The sequence below is a fragment of the Hibiscus syriacus genome, unplaced genomic scaffold (genome assembly GCF_006381635.1).
Source record: "Hibiscus syriacus cultivar Baekdansim isolate YM2019G1 unplaced genomic scaffold, ASM638163v2 tig00109926_pilon, whole genome shotgun sequence".
Classification (NCBI taxonomy): Eukaryota; Viridiplantae; Streptophyta; class Magnoliopsida; order Malvales; family Malvaceae; genus Hibiscus; species Hibiscus syriacus.
In genome coordinates, this window is record NW_024062532.1 from 1,619,596 (window position 1) to 1,640,016 (window position 20,421).

Here is a 20,421-nt window from a genome sequence, read left to right on the forward strand (position 1 = left end):
CGTGTGCCAATATTCACCCGTAAGACCCGTAAATTTTATGATTTTAGAGATTTATTTATGTTACCATAAGTAATATAGTGTTATTATAAAATAGGTTCGAAAACTGTAGCAGAGCGTGGTGAAACCAGCAATCAGTAGATCTACTATTTGAACCTATTATCGAGGTGTGTTCCCTAATTATTACTGAACTATTTTATTGGTTTTAATATGAGGTACACTGAGTTCTTTGGTTACTGTTTTATTGATGCACCAATTTAATGTGATGATTTATGGAATTTGTGTCACGGTGCAATTGAACTTTTGGATTGAATTACAATAGTATAGCTCTGATCAAGCTAATAAACAGAATGAGCCTAATGTAACTCTTGGGGCCCCAAGATACATTAGGTTGGCTTTCCTTGTTGTGTGCTTAGGGTAAGCTATATGGACTTGGACTTACGGGCCTAAGGATACAAGATTATCCTTAGGTTGGCTTTCTTTTTGCTGTGTGCTTAGAGTAAGCTATATGGAAAATAGTTTTGGAAATTACACATCTCCACCTTCTCGTCGTCCGACTGTGAGCAACATCGCTTGCAAAAAGCCCACACGGAGTTGGACGTGCCTCAACTCAGATGGTAGCGTCAACACTTCGACTGGCATTGGATCTTCTGGAGGTGTCCTTAGAGACGATGGAGGAGCATGGATCCATGGATACAACAAAAATGTTGGACATTCCTCAATCTTACAGGCTGAACTTTGAGGAATCTATGAAGGCCTTCCCCTAGCTCGAAGCCTTGGTGTAGAGTGCCTGAAAGTTCAAACTAATTGCCAACAAGCAGTCAAACTGCTCAAAGATAACATGGCGGTGAGTAGTCCAATCTCCATGGTTCGTTCCATCACTGCCTTGCGTAGCTAAGCTTGGAATAGCTTTGAATACATGTCTCTCATGGATCCCTCGATCTGCGAACGATGTTACCGACAAGCTAGCAAAAATGGCTCCGCCTATTGTGGCTCGTACCGAACTTTATGCAATATTGTCCCCTCCGGGTTTCGAGTCTCTCTTATCCACTGCTAGAAGAGGAGCTTCCTCTCTGCTTGTATCTACAGTCTAATTTCGTCTAGCTTCTTTTAGTTAAAATATATATATAATTCCATGTAATATTTTAAATAAAAAAAAAAATTAAAATCTTTAAAAATCCCAAATCAACCACCCTATGTCCAAATCAAAAGAAAGCCACGAAACCCTCCGTCCACCACTGACCCTTTTCTTTCCGACCATCCTCCATCCATCGCTTTATTCCTTTCCAACCACCCTTCATCCACCAACCTTTTCATTTTCGACCACTCTCCGTCCACTTGAATATAATGCTTGCTCGTCTCGAGATACACGTTCTCATTCCGCATTATCTAGTACTACTGATCGTGGGAAGCATAAGGCTTAACCGATATTTATTAGCTACTATAGAAAATATGGGGTTTTGAGGGATTAACAGTTCGATTAGGGCTCCTCATCGGAGCACGGTCGCCGGATTGAAGCACCGGGGAAGAGAAGCGAGAGAGTGGAGCGGTTACTCGATCGCATGATGAGGAACTCGATCACCGCGGATGGTGACCAGGGTTTATTTCGAAGGGTCTCGGTCTAATAAAAGGGGGTTAGAAGGGAAAGAAGCCAGGTTTGGACTTCGTTTAGGCTCCTCTTGTGGTTGTGAGCGACGGACGAAGAGGGATATGGCTACCGAGGCACGGTGGCCGGAGCGGCGGGCTTTGGTCTTCAGTAGGGAGGTGGCCACGTAGAAGAAAAAGGTAAGGAGAGAAAACATAAGTAGGTTTTGTTTTTTCTTTAGGGTTTTTTTTACCTGAAATAGAAATGAAATGGGTATATATTAGAAGTTTTGGAGTAAACTGTGTTTAGGTCCCCCTAGTTCATCCGTATTTTTGCATTTCAATCACCAATCCTAAGCCTTTCGCATTATTTACAAAACTAGAGGCCTCCATTATGCTATTTTCATTTTTGTTTTTATTAGTGTTTTAGGAAGATAATTTTAGGGTAAACCGCGTATAGTTCCCTCAACTTTAGGTGTATTTTAACAATTGGTAACCATTTTTTCTTTTTTCTTTTTTTACTTTTGAATCAGAAATATCTTTTTACTTTATTTTATTTTATTTTAGTCACTTGCTGCTTAATTTATGTACTTATTTTAATATTTGACTCGATATTGTGATGACTCGATCCGAGGTATGATCTATATTATTATGATCTGAACCTTCTTATTTTTTATTTACTGACTTTTCTAACTCCTAACAACTAACCACTAACTTTAATTTTATTGTATTCAAATCATCGTAGGAACCCGCCCTAGGATACGATATGCGTTATTAGCTTTAGGTTAAAATTCTAACACTACTAGCCGCTAACTCCTAACTTTTATTTTGTTTTTATTTCTAACACTACTAACCTATGATTACTAACTTTTATTTTATTTTATTTTTATGCTATTAGCGGCTAACTTTTATTTTTCACATTCGAACCATTTGAACATCATTGCGGTGACCCGCCTCGGTGTACGACCCGTCTTATTATGATCCGGTTTAAAAATTAAAATATTAATTTCTTGACCTTATTTCATTTTTATTTATATTTCAATATTTTAATTTCTAGTTTTATTTATTATACCCTTTTATTTTTTTAGCTTTTACATTTTAGTCCTTTAAAATTATACCATTTATTTTTCTGTTTATTTTTAATTTGAACTCTATATTCTGCTTTATTTCATTTTTGCCCTTCATGTGATTTATGAGTTTTGTTCATTTCTAGTACACGTAATTTACTTTATTTTTATTTTAGTCCCACGTGTTTAGCATTTTATTGCACTTCTAGTACCTACATTTTATGTTATTATGAAATTTAGCTTGAGTTCTCTAGTTCTTGCTTAGTTTCGATTCACATGAATTTAACTAATCTATGTCTTGGTGTTTTCTAACTTTTAATAATGTATATTTTAGCCCATATACTATTATGTGAGTAGTACAATAATATATATTATTGTTTAGAACGGTAAAATGCCTTAAAAATTCGATAATAATAATCACTAACTTACTTCATACTCGTATGAATTTTCGAGAACATCTATCGTAGAATGGGCGTGAAAAATGCTACCTATCTAGGTAGTACGATTCAATACGATGTTCGAACGAAAACAAATTTAAAAATAATTGATTATGCTTTTAAAAAATGAAATTGATTAATGTTCAATAAAATTATCACATTTTAAATTTCGACTCGAATCCACAAATTTCACCACCGTGACGACATAAAAACGATCAAGTGTCAATTTTAAGGGCTATGGGGGGTGTTAATCATTCTCTACGCGTAACCGACTCCTGAGCCTTTAAAAACGAATTTATGGTAACACACAGGCCCATTTTGTCTTTTTTAAATGATTTTTTTCTTTAATGTTTTAAAAGATGTTTTTAGGTATTCGACCATTCGACCTACCAACCCAAAGGTCGATGACGACTCCAAATTAATTCGATTTTGAAACCCATCATCATTTCATAAAATCCGATACTAAATTTTATTTTGTAAAAAAAGTGGTGACGACACAAACTTATGTATTTTGAATTTACCAATGGAGCTCCTATTTTGTAAACATCGTATTTAAATATTTAAATTCATTTTTATGTTATGGATTTCCGTTTTAATCATGTTGAGTATTATTTTAAAAGAAAAATTTTGGGTTAGCCATTCCGGTAGCATCGTGTATTGTTCCAATCCTTCGATCTTCAGGTCGGATCGGATTAGAGCGTTACAAATAGGTGGCAAAATAATTAGTTTATCCATTAAATCATATTATTATTTTCACTAAAAAATAACGGAAACTTAACGTTAATGACCAAAATAGTAAAATAAATGTAACATTAGTAACGAGTTTAAAAAAATAATGAAGTCACCAAAGTAGAAATATAATAATAATTGGTGACCAAATAAGTAGTTTATCCAATAATCAAATGAGTTTGAAATTGTTATGGACCAACTCAACTGGGCTCATGTATTCGGGCTTACATAAGAAAAACAATTCCTCTCTTGAACCCCAAATCACATTTGTTTGCTTATAGTTGTACAATATATATATATATATATATATATATATATAAATATAGTTATATAATATTTGTTGGGTAATTTGAATTATTAAAGAAGAAGAAGCTAAAACTATCATTTTCATAAGAGCAGGGAGCACCTTAAATGCTGGCTGGCTGGCTTCCACCAAAACTAAAGGGAGGCATGAAAGTAAACGGTAATGTATAGACAACATGACAGCAATCATAATTGTTTTTAGTAGGGGTGATTATAATTGTTTAAATTTTTTTATTTGATTGATAATACAAATTATATAAATGTGGATGTTCGAATTCAAAACCTCTACAAAAAAAATATTCCCTTTATCACGGAGATTACTTAATACGTTCAATAACGATTACCTTATTTAAGAATATGGTTAATTAAAAAAATCATTTTTATACATTAACTTGTATGTAATATTAGCAAAATTTATGGAGGCATTTCAAGGTGAAACCTTTATGATCTTTACAATCCCAAAACCTTTTTTTTATTTACAAAGATTACAAAATTATTAGTGAAGAATGAGCAATGGAACGTCATGATTAGCACCATCTCCAAATGCAATAGAATAAGTTGGACCAAAAACAATATTACTTTATTTGTCTCAATGATGTATGTAGATCTAGCATGCTGCCTCCCCCATTATATCTCACCATGGACATGCCTCTGCCATTTAAAAACTTTATTATTTCTTCCAATTTTCCATCCCCTTTTTCTCATGTTTTGCTGTCTGCTGCATGGTCCATTACATATCCCAATTCTACAACTCCCCTTGATTGAATTATGGTTTTATTAATTCTATCATTTCATAGTTCTTATCAACAAGATTAGCCATGTAAACGTAGCATACACTAGGGCAGGAAATTTCCAAGAGAAAACTCGAGGAATAAAAAGCCATGGGGACCATGACAAAGGGATCTGTGGGTATTACACGTGCTCAAGATCTAATATGAAAAAGAAGCATGGGATTGGGAAACATTTGTGAAAGAGAAAGTGGACCAATGCATTCTTAACTTAGCCTCTTTTTACGGCCTCATAGGTAGCTTTCATGGAACCAATAATACTAGGGCAAAGCATATGAAGATACAAATCTAGTCTGTGTCACATAGCATGGGAGAGCAAAAAGAGAAGAAAATCCGGGCAAAAGTTGAAAAAACACATGACAGACTGATGGATTTGGACCATATTAATTCAAAAAACGCTTCATAAGATGATGAACATGGTGTGAACGCTTGCATATATTATTTGATTATTCGAGTTTCTCTTCAACTTTACTTAAATTTTGCTGTTGCATTCACTTATCATCAACTTTACTTAAATTTTGCTGTTGCATTCACTTATCATGTCCCTGCATGATTATAGATGTAGGAAATAGTGCTTTTTTTTCTTTTTCTTTCTTTCTTTCTGCATCACTGTTTTTTCTCTTTGTCTAACGAAAAAAACGTAAAGTTAACGCCTTCTCTATGCTTTTTATTGACATTCAGTTTAACTACGAGTGTTAAGCTACTCTTCTTGCAATACTTGAATGTATTAACCTTTAGCTTTCTTTCTTTTATATCCCCTATGTTTGATCCTTTACTTCCTTGATCAGCTTCGACATATGCCTATTAAAGCGTGCATTTTGATCTTTATACCCTTTTTCGATTTATGTGTTTTCTGTCTTGTCCCTGAAGTAATCTCTGCTAAGCTAGTCTCTTCAAACTTTGGAGCTCCATTTTAGTTACATGATGAAGAGAAGCCATGAAAGAGAGAGGCAAAGCTGTGGAAGTATACAACAACAACATTGATTTCTTCCAAGAATACACTTCCTCGGATGTTGTTCCCTGTAGGAAACATCCACAATGCTCTGCGACCGGTGTATGCGCGTATTGTCTCACGGATCGTTTGATCAACTTGGTTTGCTCAGACTGCGGCGAGCAGCGTCTCTCGTCTTGTTCTTGCTCCGGAATCACCACCAACCCTCGGAATTCATGCACAGGTGGTGAAGTAGGCAGTGTTGGTCGTGTCTCATTCTTGATAGAGAATGAAAACAAGGATCAAGCTGTTCAAAACCCCAAGGCTAAAAGCAGTAGTAGTAGGAATAATAATACGAAGTCAGACGATGTTTACTTGCTCAAGAGAAGCAATAGCAGCTGTGTTGAGATGAAGAAGAAGAATGGATTCTGGAGAATTGGGAGGTTTTTCAAGAAGAAGAGGGACAAAGAGACTAACTGTGGGAAGAGTGTGTATGGAGTTGATGAGAAAAGTGATTTGTGGGTGGTTGATTACATGGGGGTGTCAAGGTCAAGGTCTCTTTGCAGTTTCAGAGGTGGTGGGTTCTTTGGATCAGAAGATGGATGTGACTTGATGAACTTTTCGGGTGCTAGGAGCTCCATTTCGGCCGCTCGGAGTTCCGGTGTTAATGGCGGTCTGGTTTATGATCCTGAGAGGAAAAGTGGGTTCAGTGAAGCAGAACCAAGGAGAAGTGGTTTTGATAGTGAAAGAAGGGACAGTACTTTTATAGAGTCTGATATTGCAGACATTAGAGCCATTAGAAAAAGTGGCGTCAGCGTCGGCATCGGCGGTGGAGGTGGTTTAATGGATGTTGATGGTGGTTTTAGTGGAGCAAGCAGAAGGGTGTTTTCTTTGAAAGAGAGTTATTTCAATGGTGGAGATGATTCAGGCTTCATTGACTTAAAATTTGATTTTCAAGCAGAGTCTAAAGGGGATATTCCTCCTAGTATGAAGAAGAGTGTTTTGTCTGGTTTTGGCAGCATGAGAGAAGCTGGTGAATTTATGCCATATAAATCCAGTGGTTCCATTGAGAATGCACTGCCAATACCTGGAAATGGAGCCTTAAGCAATGGGAGTTCATATCAGATGACAATGGACGAAAGAGGAATCAGAAAGAACAAAAGAAACTTCAAAGGGTGGAGGTGGATTTTCAAAGCCCCATCAAAATTGGACCAATCCAGGGAAGAAAAATGAAACATGGAGCCCCCCCTCACAGTGTTTGGACTCAAAATAGGTTATCATCAATCTTTCAAACTTCACTCTATGTTTTTCTTTCTTCATTTACATATGTAACTTTCTTCACAATACTTTCCCATTTCTCAACCTTTTGTTTAAGCCTTTCAAGTAGATCAAATCTTTAATCATGATTTTCAGAAATGGATGATTAAAGAACCGAAAACAGAACCAAAAATGTTTTGTATTTATGACGAGATTTATGGAACTGCAACTTACAAATTGGCCATCAAGCCTTAAAGAATAGGTGGGTGGTGGTGGCAGCCGGCAGCCACTTCCTTGTAGGGCTGCTATAGTGGCACTTCCCTCATACTAAGGTTCCCCCATTTTCAATGGTTTCTAACCATCTCTACTCTCATTAATATAACGTTTTCTATACTCGTTAGACTACAGAAACGAAAGATTTTGGATCGATCGCCGTTTATGCTTATCACTCCCGCCTTATCATCCTCCTGAGATAGGAAGAAAACAAGATGCTTGCTACCATTAGAAAGTAGCACTCCACAAAGCATTCTCTCCTTCTCCGCACCGCCGGTGAACCTCTTTAATCCGATCAGCAGTCTTGCAAATTCCACTGCAGGTCCAATCAAAGGAAGCAACACAGACATTGCCAGCTTGGGCCTTCCACTCGCAATCTGCATTTGGGGTCCATTCGTTAGACCAAAACCAAAACGATATCATAATCTGTATCTGGCAACTTCACTTCTATACCAAGAATTGCTGAAGTATATATGATAGTGATATATGAGAAATATGCCCCATTCAAATGAAAATATGAATTTTCATCATAAAATGCTGAAGGGGCCTTAAGTCTTAACCGGAGATTCAACGTATAAAGAATACTCAGGTTTGAAAAAATCATGGCAATATCATGCCTAATATCTTTCAGCTACATGTTTTAGAAGAAAGAAAAAATAACATTGTTCATAAACACCAATTTAGTCGCTTCAGCCTTTCGGTGTTCACCAGGCCATAGAATTGATACGAAAATGACCTACCGCCAACTGGTCTATGACATGTGAACAAATATTCTTAACAAAGTAACTATAATTTCGAGTTACATTATACGTCGTCTTCTCCTATACAAACTAATCAAAATTCCAAAAGATTTGGGAGAACTTAAGATATTTACCAGGTGGTGTGCCACAACATAATCTCCTATCATCAATATGCTCGACATCAAGTCCAATAAACCAAGATCCCAGTGAAACATCCTCATTAGCATACTTGTGTAAAACATGCCTGACATAATCATGCACGTAATACAATCATAATTAGTACAGCAAACAATGCCCGAAAGGCAGGCCTCCAGATTCACACACAAGCTTCATTTTAAACACAAATTTTAGATCTTACTGATTAATCGATATATATGAGGCCAAGTCTTTTGAAATGGCATACAACTGTCCTGTAGCATGACGGAAATATTTATTTCCCGCCTCACCAAATTTCCAGTGTTCAGGTTCATGGTATCTCACTCCCCTGTTCCATAACATAACAATTAAGAGAACCAGTACACTTTCTCTAGAAAAAACAATATATCGATAAATTTGGCTCACTTTTGAGAGAGGACGGGACCAGATTTCATGCACCCTATGTATACACGTGGATTCTTTTGGTGTCTAGCTAGAGTTTCTCCGAGGGTCGCTGCATAAATTTAATGGGACATGAGTGTTGAAAATTAAAGAACAAGTTGGGCTGCTAAGTAGCAGCCGGCTGCTAAAACAAATTGGGGAGGGGGGCTGCCCAAAATATTTTTATTTTTAATTACAATATTAGTCCCTAAGTTTTAACTATAAATACCCTAGCTCATTTAGCTTCAAAATCATCCCAAAATCTTCTAGTTCTCTCTCAAGTGTGTTGTGTAAACACCTGTAAATTTTCTCTTAGTAAAAGATCTGCAGCAGTCCGGAGACGTAAGCATAAATTGGCTGAACTCCGTTATCAAATTTCGGGTATTATTTTTCCGCTTTTATTTCGCATTCTCACTAATCTGGTTATAGGGAAATTACTTGTACTTGGTTTATTTCCTAACAACTGGTAATCAGAGTTTTTGGTAGTGAATTTTGTCAATTTTCTGCGAGGTTACTATTCATTACTATTCACGTGAATAGTGAATTTCGTGAATAGTGAAATTCGGTCGGCGATACGAGTTTGTCGACGGAGGTGTTCTAATACACGGCGGTTCGCAGAAATTGTCAGAAACGATCCAAACGAAGCCAGATTCGAGTGGGAGCGATGGCTGCAGACGAAGGGAAGGTGAAAATTGAAAAGTTCGATGGTGCGGACTTTGGCTTTTGGAAGATGCAGATTGAAGATTTTCTGTATCAGAAAAATCTATATCAACCTCTTTCAGGAAAGCAACCAGAGGGCATGAAGAATGAAGACTGGGCTCTTCTCGACAGACAAGCCCTCGGAGTTATCCGACTGACGTTGTCCCGAAATGTTGCTTTCAACATAGCAAAGGAAAAGACCACGGCAGGTCTTATGGCAGCTCTCTCCAGTATGTATGAGAAGCCATCGGCCTCAAACAAAGTTCACTTGATGAGGCGATTATTCAATTTGCGGATGACGGAAGGGGCATCAGTGGCTCAACACCTGAATGAACTCAACACAATCACAACCCAGTTGAGTTCTGTGGAAATTGAATTCGATGATGAAGTTCGAGCTTTAATTCTCTTATCATCTCTACCAGACAGTTGGAATGCTACTGTTACAGCAGTTAGCAGCTCGTCGGGAAATAGTAAATTGAAATTCGATGATGTTCGGGATCTGGTACTGAGCGAAGAAATTCGACGGAGAGAATCGGGTAAAGCATCAACCTCCTCAGCCTTGCACACGGAGTCCAGAGGGAGAACTTCAGAAAGAAATTCAAATCGTGGCAGATCCAAATCCAGACGGGAAAAATCCAGAACAGGAAAGAAAGATTTTACCTGTTATAATTGTGGCAAGAAAGGTCACTTTAAAAGAGATTGCCGAGCACTGAAGAAAGATACCGGTGCACAGGAATCTGCCAACGTGACAGAGGAGACAGGTGATGCCATGATTCTAAGCGTCAACAGTCCGATTGAATCATGGATCTTGGATTCAGGGGCATCTTTCCACTCCACCCCATGCCAAGAAATCATGGAGAACTATATCAGTGGTGATTTTGGGAAGGTTCATCTTGCTGATGATGAAACCTTGAAGATCGTCGGAAAAGGAGATATCCGACTAAAGCTGCCAAACCAGACCACCTGGAAGCTGACAGGAGTGAGACATATTCCTGGCCTCAAAAGAAATCTGATTTTTGTTGGACAGCTTGATGGAGAAGGATATAGTACAACCTTTTCAGGTTGTGAATGGAAGATTACCAAAGGAGCACTCGTCATTGCTCGTGGTAAGAAGACTGGTACTCTCTATGTAACCTCAAATTTAGAGAATATCATTGCAGTAGCAGATGCTGATGGAAAATCAAACCTATGGCACCAAAGGCTTGGCCATATGAGCGAGAAAGGAATGAAGATACTTCTGTCAAAAGGGAAGCTGCCGGATCTAAAGAATGTGGATGTCGGACTATGCGAGGATTGCATCTTTGGAAAACAAAAGAAAGTCAGTTTTGCAAAGATTGGCAAGGCACCCAAGGCAGAAAGGTTAGAATTGATTCATACTGATGTATGGGGACCATCCCCAGTTCCATCTCTTGCAGGCTCACTATATTATGTCACCTTCATCGATGATTCAACAAGGAAGGTGTGGGTTTATTTTCTGAAGAAGAAATCAGAAGTCTTTGATACCTTCAGAAAATGGAAGGCCATGGTGGAAAATGAGACTGGTTTGAAAGTCAAGAGGTTGAGGTCTGACAATGGAGGAGAGTACAGAGACAGTAGATTCAGAGATTTCTGCGCAAACAATGGGATTAAGATGGAGAAAACAGTTCCCATAACACCGCAGCAGAATGGCGTAGCAGAGCGCATGAACAGAACTCTGAATGAACGTGCTAGAAGCATGAGGATACATGCCGGATTGCCCAAATTTCTATGGGCTGAAGCTATCAACACTGCAGCTTACCTGATCAACCGTGGGCCCTCTGTTCTTTTGGATGGCGGAATACCAGAGGAAGCTTGGAGCAAGAAAGAAATAAACCTTTCACACTTAAGAGTGTTTGGTTGTATTTCTTATGTACACATAGACTCTGCTGAAAGAAGTAAACTTGATGCTAAGTCCAACAAATGTGCCTTTGTTGGTTATGGCGGTGATGAGTTCGGTTACCAGTTTTGGGACTACGAAAATCGAAAGATCATCAGAAGCAGAGACATCATTTTCAATGAAAATGTGATGTACAAAGACAGGTCAACCGCAGAATCAAGTAATACCGAGGCTGAAACAAAGGAATTTGCTGAGTTCGAGGAGATTTCTAGAAATGATGTTCAGATCAGTCCTGAAGCAGTTCAAGAGGAAGAACCAGGCACACCAGAACTGAGACGCTCCTCCAGAATTCCTAAACCAACCCAACGGTATTCACCTTCTTTACACTACTTGTTGCTGACTGACAATGGTGAACCAGAGTGTTATGATGAAGCAATGCAAGTGGAGGATTCAGTCAAGTGGGAGTCTTCCATGAAAGATGAGATGGACTCGCTTATGTCAAATCAGACGTGGGAATTAGCTGAATTACCACCAGGCAAGAGAGCGCTCCATAACAAGTGGATTTACAGGATCAAAGAAGAGCACGATGGGAGCAAACGTTACAAAGCAAGATTGGTTGTCAAAGGCTTTCAGCAAAAAGAAGGTATTGATTACAATGAAATTTTCTCTCCAGTCGTGAAACTGTCTACAATCAGACTGGTGTTGAAAATTGTAGCTGCAGAAAATTTACATCTTGAGCAGTTAGATGTAAAGACAGCTTTCCTTCATGGTGATTTGGAGGAAGAAATCTATATGAGGCAGCCAGAAGGCTTCATAGAGGCAGGCAAGAAAAACCTGGTATGCAGGTTGAAGAAGAGCTTGTATGGTTTAAAACAAGCTCCTAGACAGTGGTACAAGAAGTTCGATAGTTTCATGGGTAGTAGTGGTTTTACCAGATGCCAAGCAGATCATTGTTGTTACATCAAGAGGTTCGACAACAGCTTCATTATTTTATTATTGTACGTTGATGACATGCTCGTTGCAGGCTCAAACATGCAAGAGATTATACACTTAAAGTAAAAATTGTCGAAGCAGTTTGCTATGAAGGATCTGGGCGCTGCAAAGCAGATTCTTGGGATGAGGATCAAGAGAGACACAAAGTCGGGGACTTTGATGTTATCACAGGCTGAGTACATCAACAAAGTACTCTCCAGGTTCAATATGCAAGATGCTAAACCAGTAAATACACCTTTAGGTGTTCATTTCAGACTCTCCAAAGAACAGTCACCAAAGACGGAGGAAGAACGTGCACACATGGTGAAGGTGCCGTATGCCTCAGCAATTGGAAGTCTGATGTATGCCATGGTTTGTACCAGACCAGATATTGCTCAAGCAGTGGGAGCTGTTAGCAGGTACATGAATAATCCAGGCAAAATACACTGGGAAGCAGTCAAATGGATCCTCAGATATCTGCGAAGTACTACAAACAAAGCACTTTGTTTCAAAGGTGGAGATACGATACTGACAGGCTATGTAGATGCTGACTTAGCCGGAAATGTTGACATCAGAAGAAGCACTACAGGGTATGTCTATACTCTAGGAGGAACCGCAGTGAGTTGGGTTTCTCAACTACAGAAGATAGTTGCTCTCTCCACAACCGAAGCAGAATATGTCGCTGTTACGGAAGCCAGCAAAGAGATGGTCTGGCTCCAAAGTTTCTTGAATGAGTTAGGCAAGAAACAAGAAAACAATGTCTTGTATTGCGACAGTCAAAGTGCTATCCATCTAGCGAAGAATCCGTCTTTTCATTCCAGGACGAAGCACATACAATTGCGATATCATTTTATCCGGTCTCTTCTGGAAGATAGGATTTTGAAACTTGAAAAGATCAATGGAGCTTAAAATCCAGCAGACATGTTAACAAAGACGGTAACTACGGACAAACTGAAGTTGTGTTCAGCTTCAGTTGGCATGCTAGAATAAAAGACCAGAAATACTGCTGCATCGATCGAGGTGTGAAGACAGATTGAAATCAGTCTTCAAGTGGGAGATTGTTGAAAATTAAAGAACAAGTTGGGCTGCTAAGTAGCAGCCGACTGCTAAAACAAATTGGGGAGGGGGGCTGCCCAAAATATTTTTATTTTTAATTACAATATTAGTCCCTAAGTTTTAACTATAAATACCCTAGCTCATTTAGCTTCAAAATCATCCCAAAATCTTCTAGTTCTCTCTCAAGTGTGTTGTGTAAACACCTGTAAATTTTCTCTTAGTAAAAGATCTGCAGCAGTCCGGAGACGTAAGCATAAATTGGCTGAACTCCGTTATCAAATTTCGGGTATTATTTTTCCGCTTTTATTTCGCATTCTCACTAATCTGGTTATAGGAAAATTACTTGTACTTGGTTTATTTCCTAACAATGAGGACTTAAAAAGCAAAGAACTAATAAAATTTTAACAAACACTTGATTACTTTTAACTACAAAGAGTAGTATCATAATTCTTATTGAAAACATATAAATAGTGATCTTCAAATACAATGGCTTTATGTAACTAATCCTTTATGTAAAGGGTAATTATAACGACAACTAATCCTTTTGTTGTCTGATACAGGGATTAAAATCGTGGTCGCAGTCGTATTTTCGATCATGTCGCGTTTACCACGATTGCTGCCATAGCGGGCTATTGTGGCCATAGCAGGCACTATTGCTCTATAGCGGGTATATCGGAAGGCAGCGCTACCGCTATTTCGCGGGCACTATCGCGGTCGAGGACCTCTATTTAAAACCCTGGTCTGATAGTAAACTTTACTTCATAGTAAACAAATCTCAAAACTAACCAATATTTACATGGACATCATCATCAGCTTTGACATAGAAATCTGCATCCCATAAAGCGACAGCAGTTGCAAAGTATAACTTAGTTTTTGCTGACAACTCAAGGTATCCTTCAACATGGTCCTGGTGACATGTAAAACACGTTACTCGATTTACTTGGTTAATCTTTTCACACTGTAAATTGTCGTCTAGAGTGTTCTTAAAGAACATCATTAGAGCAGAATGGCCTATTTACAAGAGATTAAGTGACTAAAACAGCCTACCAGTCTCAAGAAGTCTCCATGCTTCTTATTCTCAGCTTCAATTGCTCGGTCCAAAATACCACCCGTCGTGGCACTGGAAAATAATAATAAGAAAAGGAAAATTGTGTAGAAGCATAAAATATGTTCTTAAATTTGTAATTTGGGATTGTTATTGTAGTCATTTCCACCCATGAATGGTCGTTGTCAGGCATCATATATAAGATTTTTTAAACAAACTTGAAATTTTCGTATCAAGAATCTATACTAGTCAATTTATATGCTTATAGCAGAATTCATTAGGACACGGTGGAAGTGAAATCCGACTATCATATCCATAAATTTAAGGAGCGGTGCATGTCAAAGTTCAGCAACCAAAAATTAAAAGGAAGTGAATTAAACCCTACCTATGACCAATAACAAAGCGAATGATAATGCCCTTTTCATCCTCCAATTTCTCCTGCTTTTCACCTATTTTCCAGTGGTTTTAGGAAGGAAAACCACAACAGATTTAACTCAGCAATTCCAATGGCATAACTTGGGGAGGGAACTAATGGGTGTTAAGGGAATAAAGAAAAGGAAGGGTACAAAAAAGATCAATCCAACCTTGTGGCATCCACGTAGCACGAACCGAGTCTCTTCTTTTCCGGCTGCTAAAAGCAGTATTAATTCCTATAACCATCAGATACTTTCTTTTCCTAGATGATTTGGCTTTATTCGCATCTGTGGATAACGGTGAGCCACCAAGTAAGGACTCTTGTGCTGCCCTTGCAGCAGCTAACTCCATCTCTAAGTTGGAAATAGTCTTATCCAATGTCCTACATCAGAAACGACCCTATAAGTTCGTTGATCGATCAGCCACTTTAAAATCAAATCAACCATAGTTATGAAAAGGCAATACTTACTGTATAGCATGGTGAGTCTTAAAAACCTCCCCAATGATATCTTTGGATACATGCTTTTCTTCTTTCTGAAACAAACAAAGGAAGCTAATCAACCTAAAACAAAACTCCGGATGCCTAATAAAAAGGTTTAGTAAAATATGATTGCGATACTCACAACTTTTAGCTTACAACCCTCGGAAATTAGTTTCAGTTTTTCAGCTTCCATTGCAGTTGGCCTCGTGATACCTTTAGATTGAGGAACAGTCTCCACCCTGTTACTGATTTTACACATTAATAAGCCATCATTTAAGGCTCAATAAAATCAACAAGCATGCCATCATTATAAACAAATGAATCCAACTTTTTAACTATAACACAAATATTGAACTGTAAAACAAAATTCATAGATGTGTCAAAAGAGGGTCAAAATTTTCAATGAAGTCAAAGGTAATTGGAATTGTTTAGTTCTTCATATCAATGATCTTCAAAGATTAGCTAGAAGCATTAAAAGCCAAAAAAAATAGCTAGAAGCATTAAAAACACTTATTGATGTTTATGTGCATCCACAATCTCATTCAAGAGTCCAAATTACAACTGCCAGATATTATTAAACCAATGTTACAGTTATATATAGCATGTGTCAGAGTTCTTCTTGCCAGGGAAATGTTTAAAAATGGCATGGATGGTAATTATGGAAGCAGATTCCATTGACCATTGAATGATAAGACAACAAACTTTTTTTCCTTCAAATTTTATATAAAAATAGCAACCCTAAAAGGTTGGACCATAACAATGACTTGGCAATTGAAACCCCTTCACCAGAAACAAGAGCATGCTGGAATCTCATAAAGCTCAAATCAGAAGCTTGAATGCAGCTGCTATAGCAACAAAATCAAAATAACCCATATTTAGAAAATAAGCAAGTCTAATATCAAAACAAGTTGGCATCGTTTCACCCTTGAAATGAAGCAAAATTTAGCTAAACAAAGATCTTAAAGCAAGGCTAAAAACAATCAAAATTTCGGAATTGAAGAAATGAAAAGCCAGAAGCTTTAAACTTTGAGAAACCAGGGAAACTGAAAACACCAAAAAAGAAGGATAGTTATAAAATGGGTACCTGTTGGTGAAGAGCATTCCAGCACAGAAGCAGCCCAAGCACAGAAGAAAAGTCCATTTCTTTGATACAAAACTTACAGAAGACTGCTCTCCTTTGCTTTTAAAAGACATTTTCGAAACCTTCAATCTAAATTCTCTCGTGTTTATCAACCACTGGCTATCAAAAGAGAGAAAATTCCATATGCAAAAGTGGAAGCCTGAGGCAAATCAAAGTGACCCAGTTGCAGAAAAATGACTCCCAGAGAGCTCCTGTTTTGAGAAGAAGAAGAAGAAGAAGAAAAAAAAGAATTAGAAACAGAATGCTCAGTTTTTGGGCTTGATATTTTGTTCCTTGGGGTTTTTTTTTTTTTGATGGATTGCTTGGGTTCTTCTATCTATAGATTCTCTCAAATTCTCAATTGTGCAGCCATGGGACGTTGATAGAATACAAGAACGACACGATCTCTTTTCTTATACCGAGTTTACAAAAGGGTAAACTACACATTTGGTAACTAAACTTTACTCTCTCTCCTATTTTACTCATTGCACTTTCAATTTTTTTAATTTACTTATTAAACTTTACAGATTGATTTTTTGTCACTCCGCCGTTAAATAATTAATTACGTTATTACATGACAATATATCATCAAAACGATGTCATTTTGGTCTCATTTTCTTTGAGTAATTCAAAACGATGTCGTTTTAATATAAATTGTCATGTCTTGACGTTATTTAATTATTTAATGGTGAAGTGACAACTATTCATTTATCATCACGACTTTTTATTTCAGTTTAAGGATAAGCTCAAGTCATTTTAAGTTAATTTTTCTCAGTAATTTTAATTTGAATAATTTTAGATTTGAGTTAAATAAATTTAAATTTTTTAATATTTTATTTTGGATTGAATTAGACTTTAAATGAGTGATTTGTAGTTCATTTATAATTAACCTATCGAATTTTTTTTTTTAAAAAGAACCTAAAAATCATTGGTTAGCATACGATTTATTTATTACGAGCTAATAATTAATTAAATTTATCAACTGAATTAATAAATTTACTTAAAAAAATATTATGTTGAAATTATGGATTTATTTTTGTTAAATTGTTGGGGTATATTTTAATTGTTATTTATTGATGTATTTTAATTTTAAACATTTATGTGATTGTAACTTAAACGAACACATGTGCAATTACCTTTTATAAATGGGTAAGGTGGACAAATGGTCCCCAACTATATATATCGTTGCTTTGTTAAGTCTTCCGACTATTGAAAGTTACAAAATAGTTATTCAATTATAGGACACTACTTTGTTGAGTCTCCGACTATTAAAAATTACAAAATAATCATCAAACTATTCATATGTTTCAAATTTGTCATTTTTTTGTTAAAAAATTGACGATCGTATGAATTGGGCATTAACATGCTCATTGGAATATGATAAAATGAAAATCTGATCCCAAAACTATTTGATTTGTATTTTGTGTATAAATTCTTTGTTTATACTATGTCGTTGAGTCAATGCTTAAAATATTATGTCATCAAGTTAATGCTTGAAAGCGACGACGGTGCCGATAGACATCATTAAAATATGATTTATCATATCTCAGTCAATAAATTAACACCCGACTCAAATGATCCTTATTTTTTAACAAAATATATGAATAGTCAATTGATTATTTTGTAACTCTTAATAGTCAGAGGACTCAACAAAGTAACGTTCTATAATTAGGAGACTATTTTATAACTTTTAATAGTTAAAATACTTAAAAAACTAATATTATAGGGGACCATTTATGTAATTTACCCTTTATAAATATGGATTTGTAGAACAGAGCCGAAAGGCAAGAAGCTAGAACGGCATGTGATAACTGGCATAACAATCGAGCAGAAGACGTGGCAAAATGCAATTGGATGAAGGGCTTCACTAGATCTTGCGTCTTGTCTAGTAATCATGTGACAGTTACTATTTTAGGTCACGTGGGTGCTGCGAAAGAGAGGGGATAACCGAGTTGGGTGTGGATCCCACACCACGAGGAAGCCTGACACGTGTCATGCGAGTGTTATTTTCAGTTTTTACTTATCTGCCGTCCTTTGAACAAAGGCGGAAGAAACATTATGCCATCCGGTTGAGGAAAGGGTAAACTACTTATCTAATACCTAAACTATCAGTTTTGGTCTGTTTTAGTATTTAAATTTTTAGATTTTTTAAAATCATACTTAAAGTTTAGTTTTTATTTCATCTTAGTACCCATGTTTAAAGTTTAATGTTAAGTTTTGAAAAAATTGAAAGTTTATATACTAAAACAGACCAAAACTAATAATTTAGGTACTAAACACGTTAAATTTTTAATAGAATGATACTAAAATGAAATAAAAACTAAATGTTAGGTATGGTTTGAAAAAAATTAAAAGATTAGGTATTAAAATGGACTAAAATTAATAGTTTAAGTATTAAATATGTAGTTTACCCTTGAAGGAAATTATGATTCTTCAAGGGAAGTTTAGTTATTAAAGTCTTTTTTATATAATTATTTGTAGTTGATTTTATTAATTGATTAATTTTAATTAGATATTTTATATAATTATTATAATTAAAAATATTTTTTTATATTTTTATATACCGTTTATTATTATTTTTAGATTTGTTTTTCATTTTTTAAAGAGTTTTAAAGATTTTTTTAGAATTGTTATAAGTTTTAGAATTATTTTTAATTATTTATAATTAAAAATAATTTCTAAATATTTTATATTTATTATTTTGTAAAATTTTAATGATTTAAAAAAAAAATTTAAGTAATCATGTGTTATCATGTAAACATTTTCAGTGGTCAATAAAAAACTATCACATCAACATTTTGTAAAATTTTAATGATTTTTAAAAAAAATAAATTTTAAGTAATTATGTGCAATCCAATCCTACTTATCGGTAAAGCATATAAACGATATCTTGAATGTAGGGTAAAGTTTTATTGAATTTGTTGACTATTAAAAATTATAAAATGATATTTCAATTATAATATATTATTTTGTTGAGTTTCTCGGTTATTATAAGTTATAAAATGGTTAATCGACTATTCATAAGTTCTAAACTCGTTTTTTTAGTTAAAAAATTGACTGTAATCTGATTTAGACGTTAACTTGTTGACTAGGATATGATAAAATATGATCCCAAAATCCCAAAAGACTATCATATCCACTGAGTATGTTAATGTCTAGCTCAGAGGATCATAATTTTTTTTAACAAAAAATGACAAATTTGTAACATATGAATATTCAGGTGATCATTTTATAATTTTTAGTAGTTGAGGAACTCAATAAAGTAACACTCTACAATCAGATGATCATTTTGTATCTTTTAATAATCGGGTACTCAACAAATCAACGTTCTATTGTTAAAGGATCGTTTGTCTACTTTACCCTTGATTCTTTGAGATATGTTTGTGAGTAAGTACGTTTATTGGGACAGATAAACCAATTTTTACTCAAAGAAAAACAAAAATATTTATCGACTTCAACACTAATCAGATTGAATATCATATATGGGATTAATATTTAAATTATCAATATATATATATATATATATATAGATTAAATTGATCTTTTAAATTTATTATGTATGATGTATCATTATCTGATTCACACAAAATTATATTTCATGGATGGATCAAATACCATACATTCTTCTTTCTATCTCTAAGCAAAGGAGAGAATTAAGTGTTGAAATTCAACTTGCCGATGAAGAAGATTGATGAATATAAGCTTTAGAGTCGCATATTGGGAATCAGAATAAAAAAAAAAGCTGGAAAAAGGGGGTGGGGGCATTAGGTGTTTTGTTTGCTGTAGCTTTACAACACTGATTTGTTCAATGTTTAATTGCTTAAGCAAAACCCAGGCTGCACCACCTGCTGGTTGGTGCAGTCAGCAGCACATTGCTTTATCCCAGGGATGAACCAAGGGCAGAGGCTGGGTGTGGTCGTATCCCTAGTAATTTTAAATTTTCTTGTATTTTTTATTTTTCTTCTTTGTATTTTCTATTGATTATTACTCGGATGGATTGTTGGTTGCTTTGAAATATTTCTGAAAGAGAGATTGGGTTGCAGCAAAAAGAAGGAATAATTCCTGTCCAAGGCTCAGTACAAAACAGAAAGGTAAAA

At 35.9% G+C, this 20,421-nt stretch overlaps 2 protein-coding genes across 3 annotated transcripts; one reads left to right on the plus strand and one right to left on the minus strand.

Annotated features, from left to right (window-relative positions):
* Window positions 1–5,586: 5,586 nt before the first annotated feature.
* LOC120210715 lies at window positions 5,587–7,253 on the plus strand. Its single transcript, XM_039209415.1, has 2 exons — window positions 5,587–5,714; window positions 5,823–7,253. Exon 2 carries the CDS (start codon window positions 5,843–5,845, stop codon window positions 7,067–7,069), a length of 1,227 nt encoding a protein of 408 aa, XP_039065346.1. The 5' UTR covers window positions 5,587–5,714; window positions 5,823–5,842; the 3' UTR covers window positions 7,070–7,253.
* Window positions 7,254–7,276: 23 nt separating this feature from the next.
* LOC120210716 (probable beta-1,3-galactosyltransferase 2) lies at window positions 7,277–16,609 on the minus strand. Of its 2 annotated transcripts, none has more exons than XM_039209416.1 (11): window positions 16,289–16,609; window positions 15,347–15,449; window positions 15,193–15,257; window positions 14,894–15,105; window positions 14,695–14,758; window positions 14,312–14,384; window positions 14,051–14,171; window positions 8,668–8,755; window positions 8,465–8,590; window positions 8,241–8,350; window positions 7,277–7,743 (listed from the first exon to the last, which is right to left on the minus strand). In XM_039209416.1, the coding sequence occupies exons 1-11, from the start codon at window positions 16,396–16,398 to the stop codon at window positions 7,595–7,597; spliced, it is 1,221 nt and encodes a 406-aa protein (XP_039065347.1). In that variant the 5' UTR covers window positions 16,399–16,609; the 3' UTR covers window positions 7,277–7,594. The 2 variants fall into 2 exon arrangements, with proteins under 2 accessions (XP_039065347.1, XP_039065348.1); XM_039209417.1 differs by having other exon boundaries at window positions 15,347–15,443; window positions 16,289–16,607.
* Between the last annotated feature and the right edge of the window lie 3,812 nt (window positions 16,610–20,421).

Excerpts from the sequence above, each read along its gene's own strand:
- LOC120210715 (XM_039209415.1), top strand. The coding sequence starts at position 5,843 with ATGAAAGAGAGAGGCAAAGCTGTGGAAGTATACAACAACAACATTGAT.
- LOC120210716 (XM_039209416.1), bottom strand. The coding sequence starts at position 16,398 with ATGTCTTTTAAAAGCAAAGGAGAGCAGTCTTCTGTAAGTTTTGTATCA. Across the intron at positions 15,106-15,192 it reads AAGACTCACCATGCTATACA|GACATTGGATAAGACTATTT; the intron begins GTAAGTATTGCC and ends TTTCTGATGTAG. Across the intron at positions 8,756-14,050 it reads TGATGTCCATGTAAATATTG|CGACCCTCGGAGAAACTCTA; the intron begins GTTAGTTTTGAG and ends AAATTTATGCAG.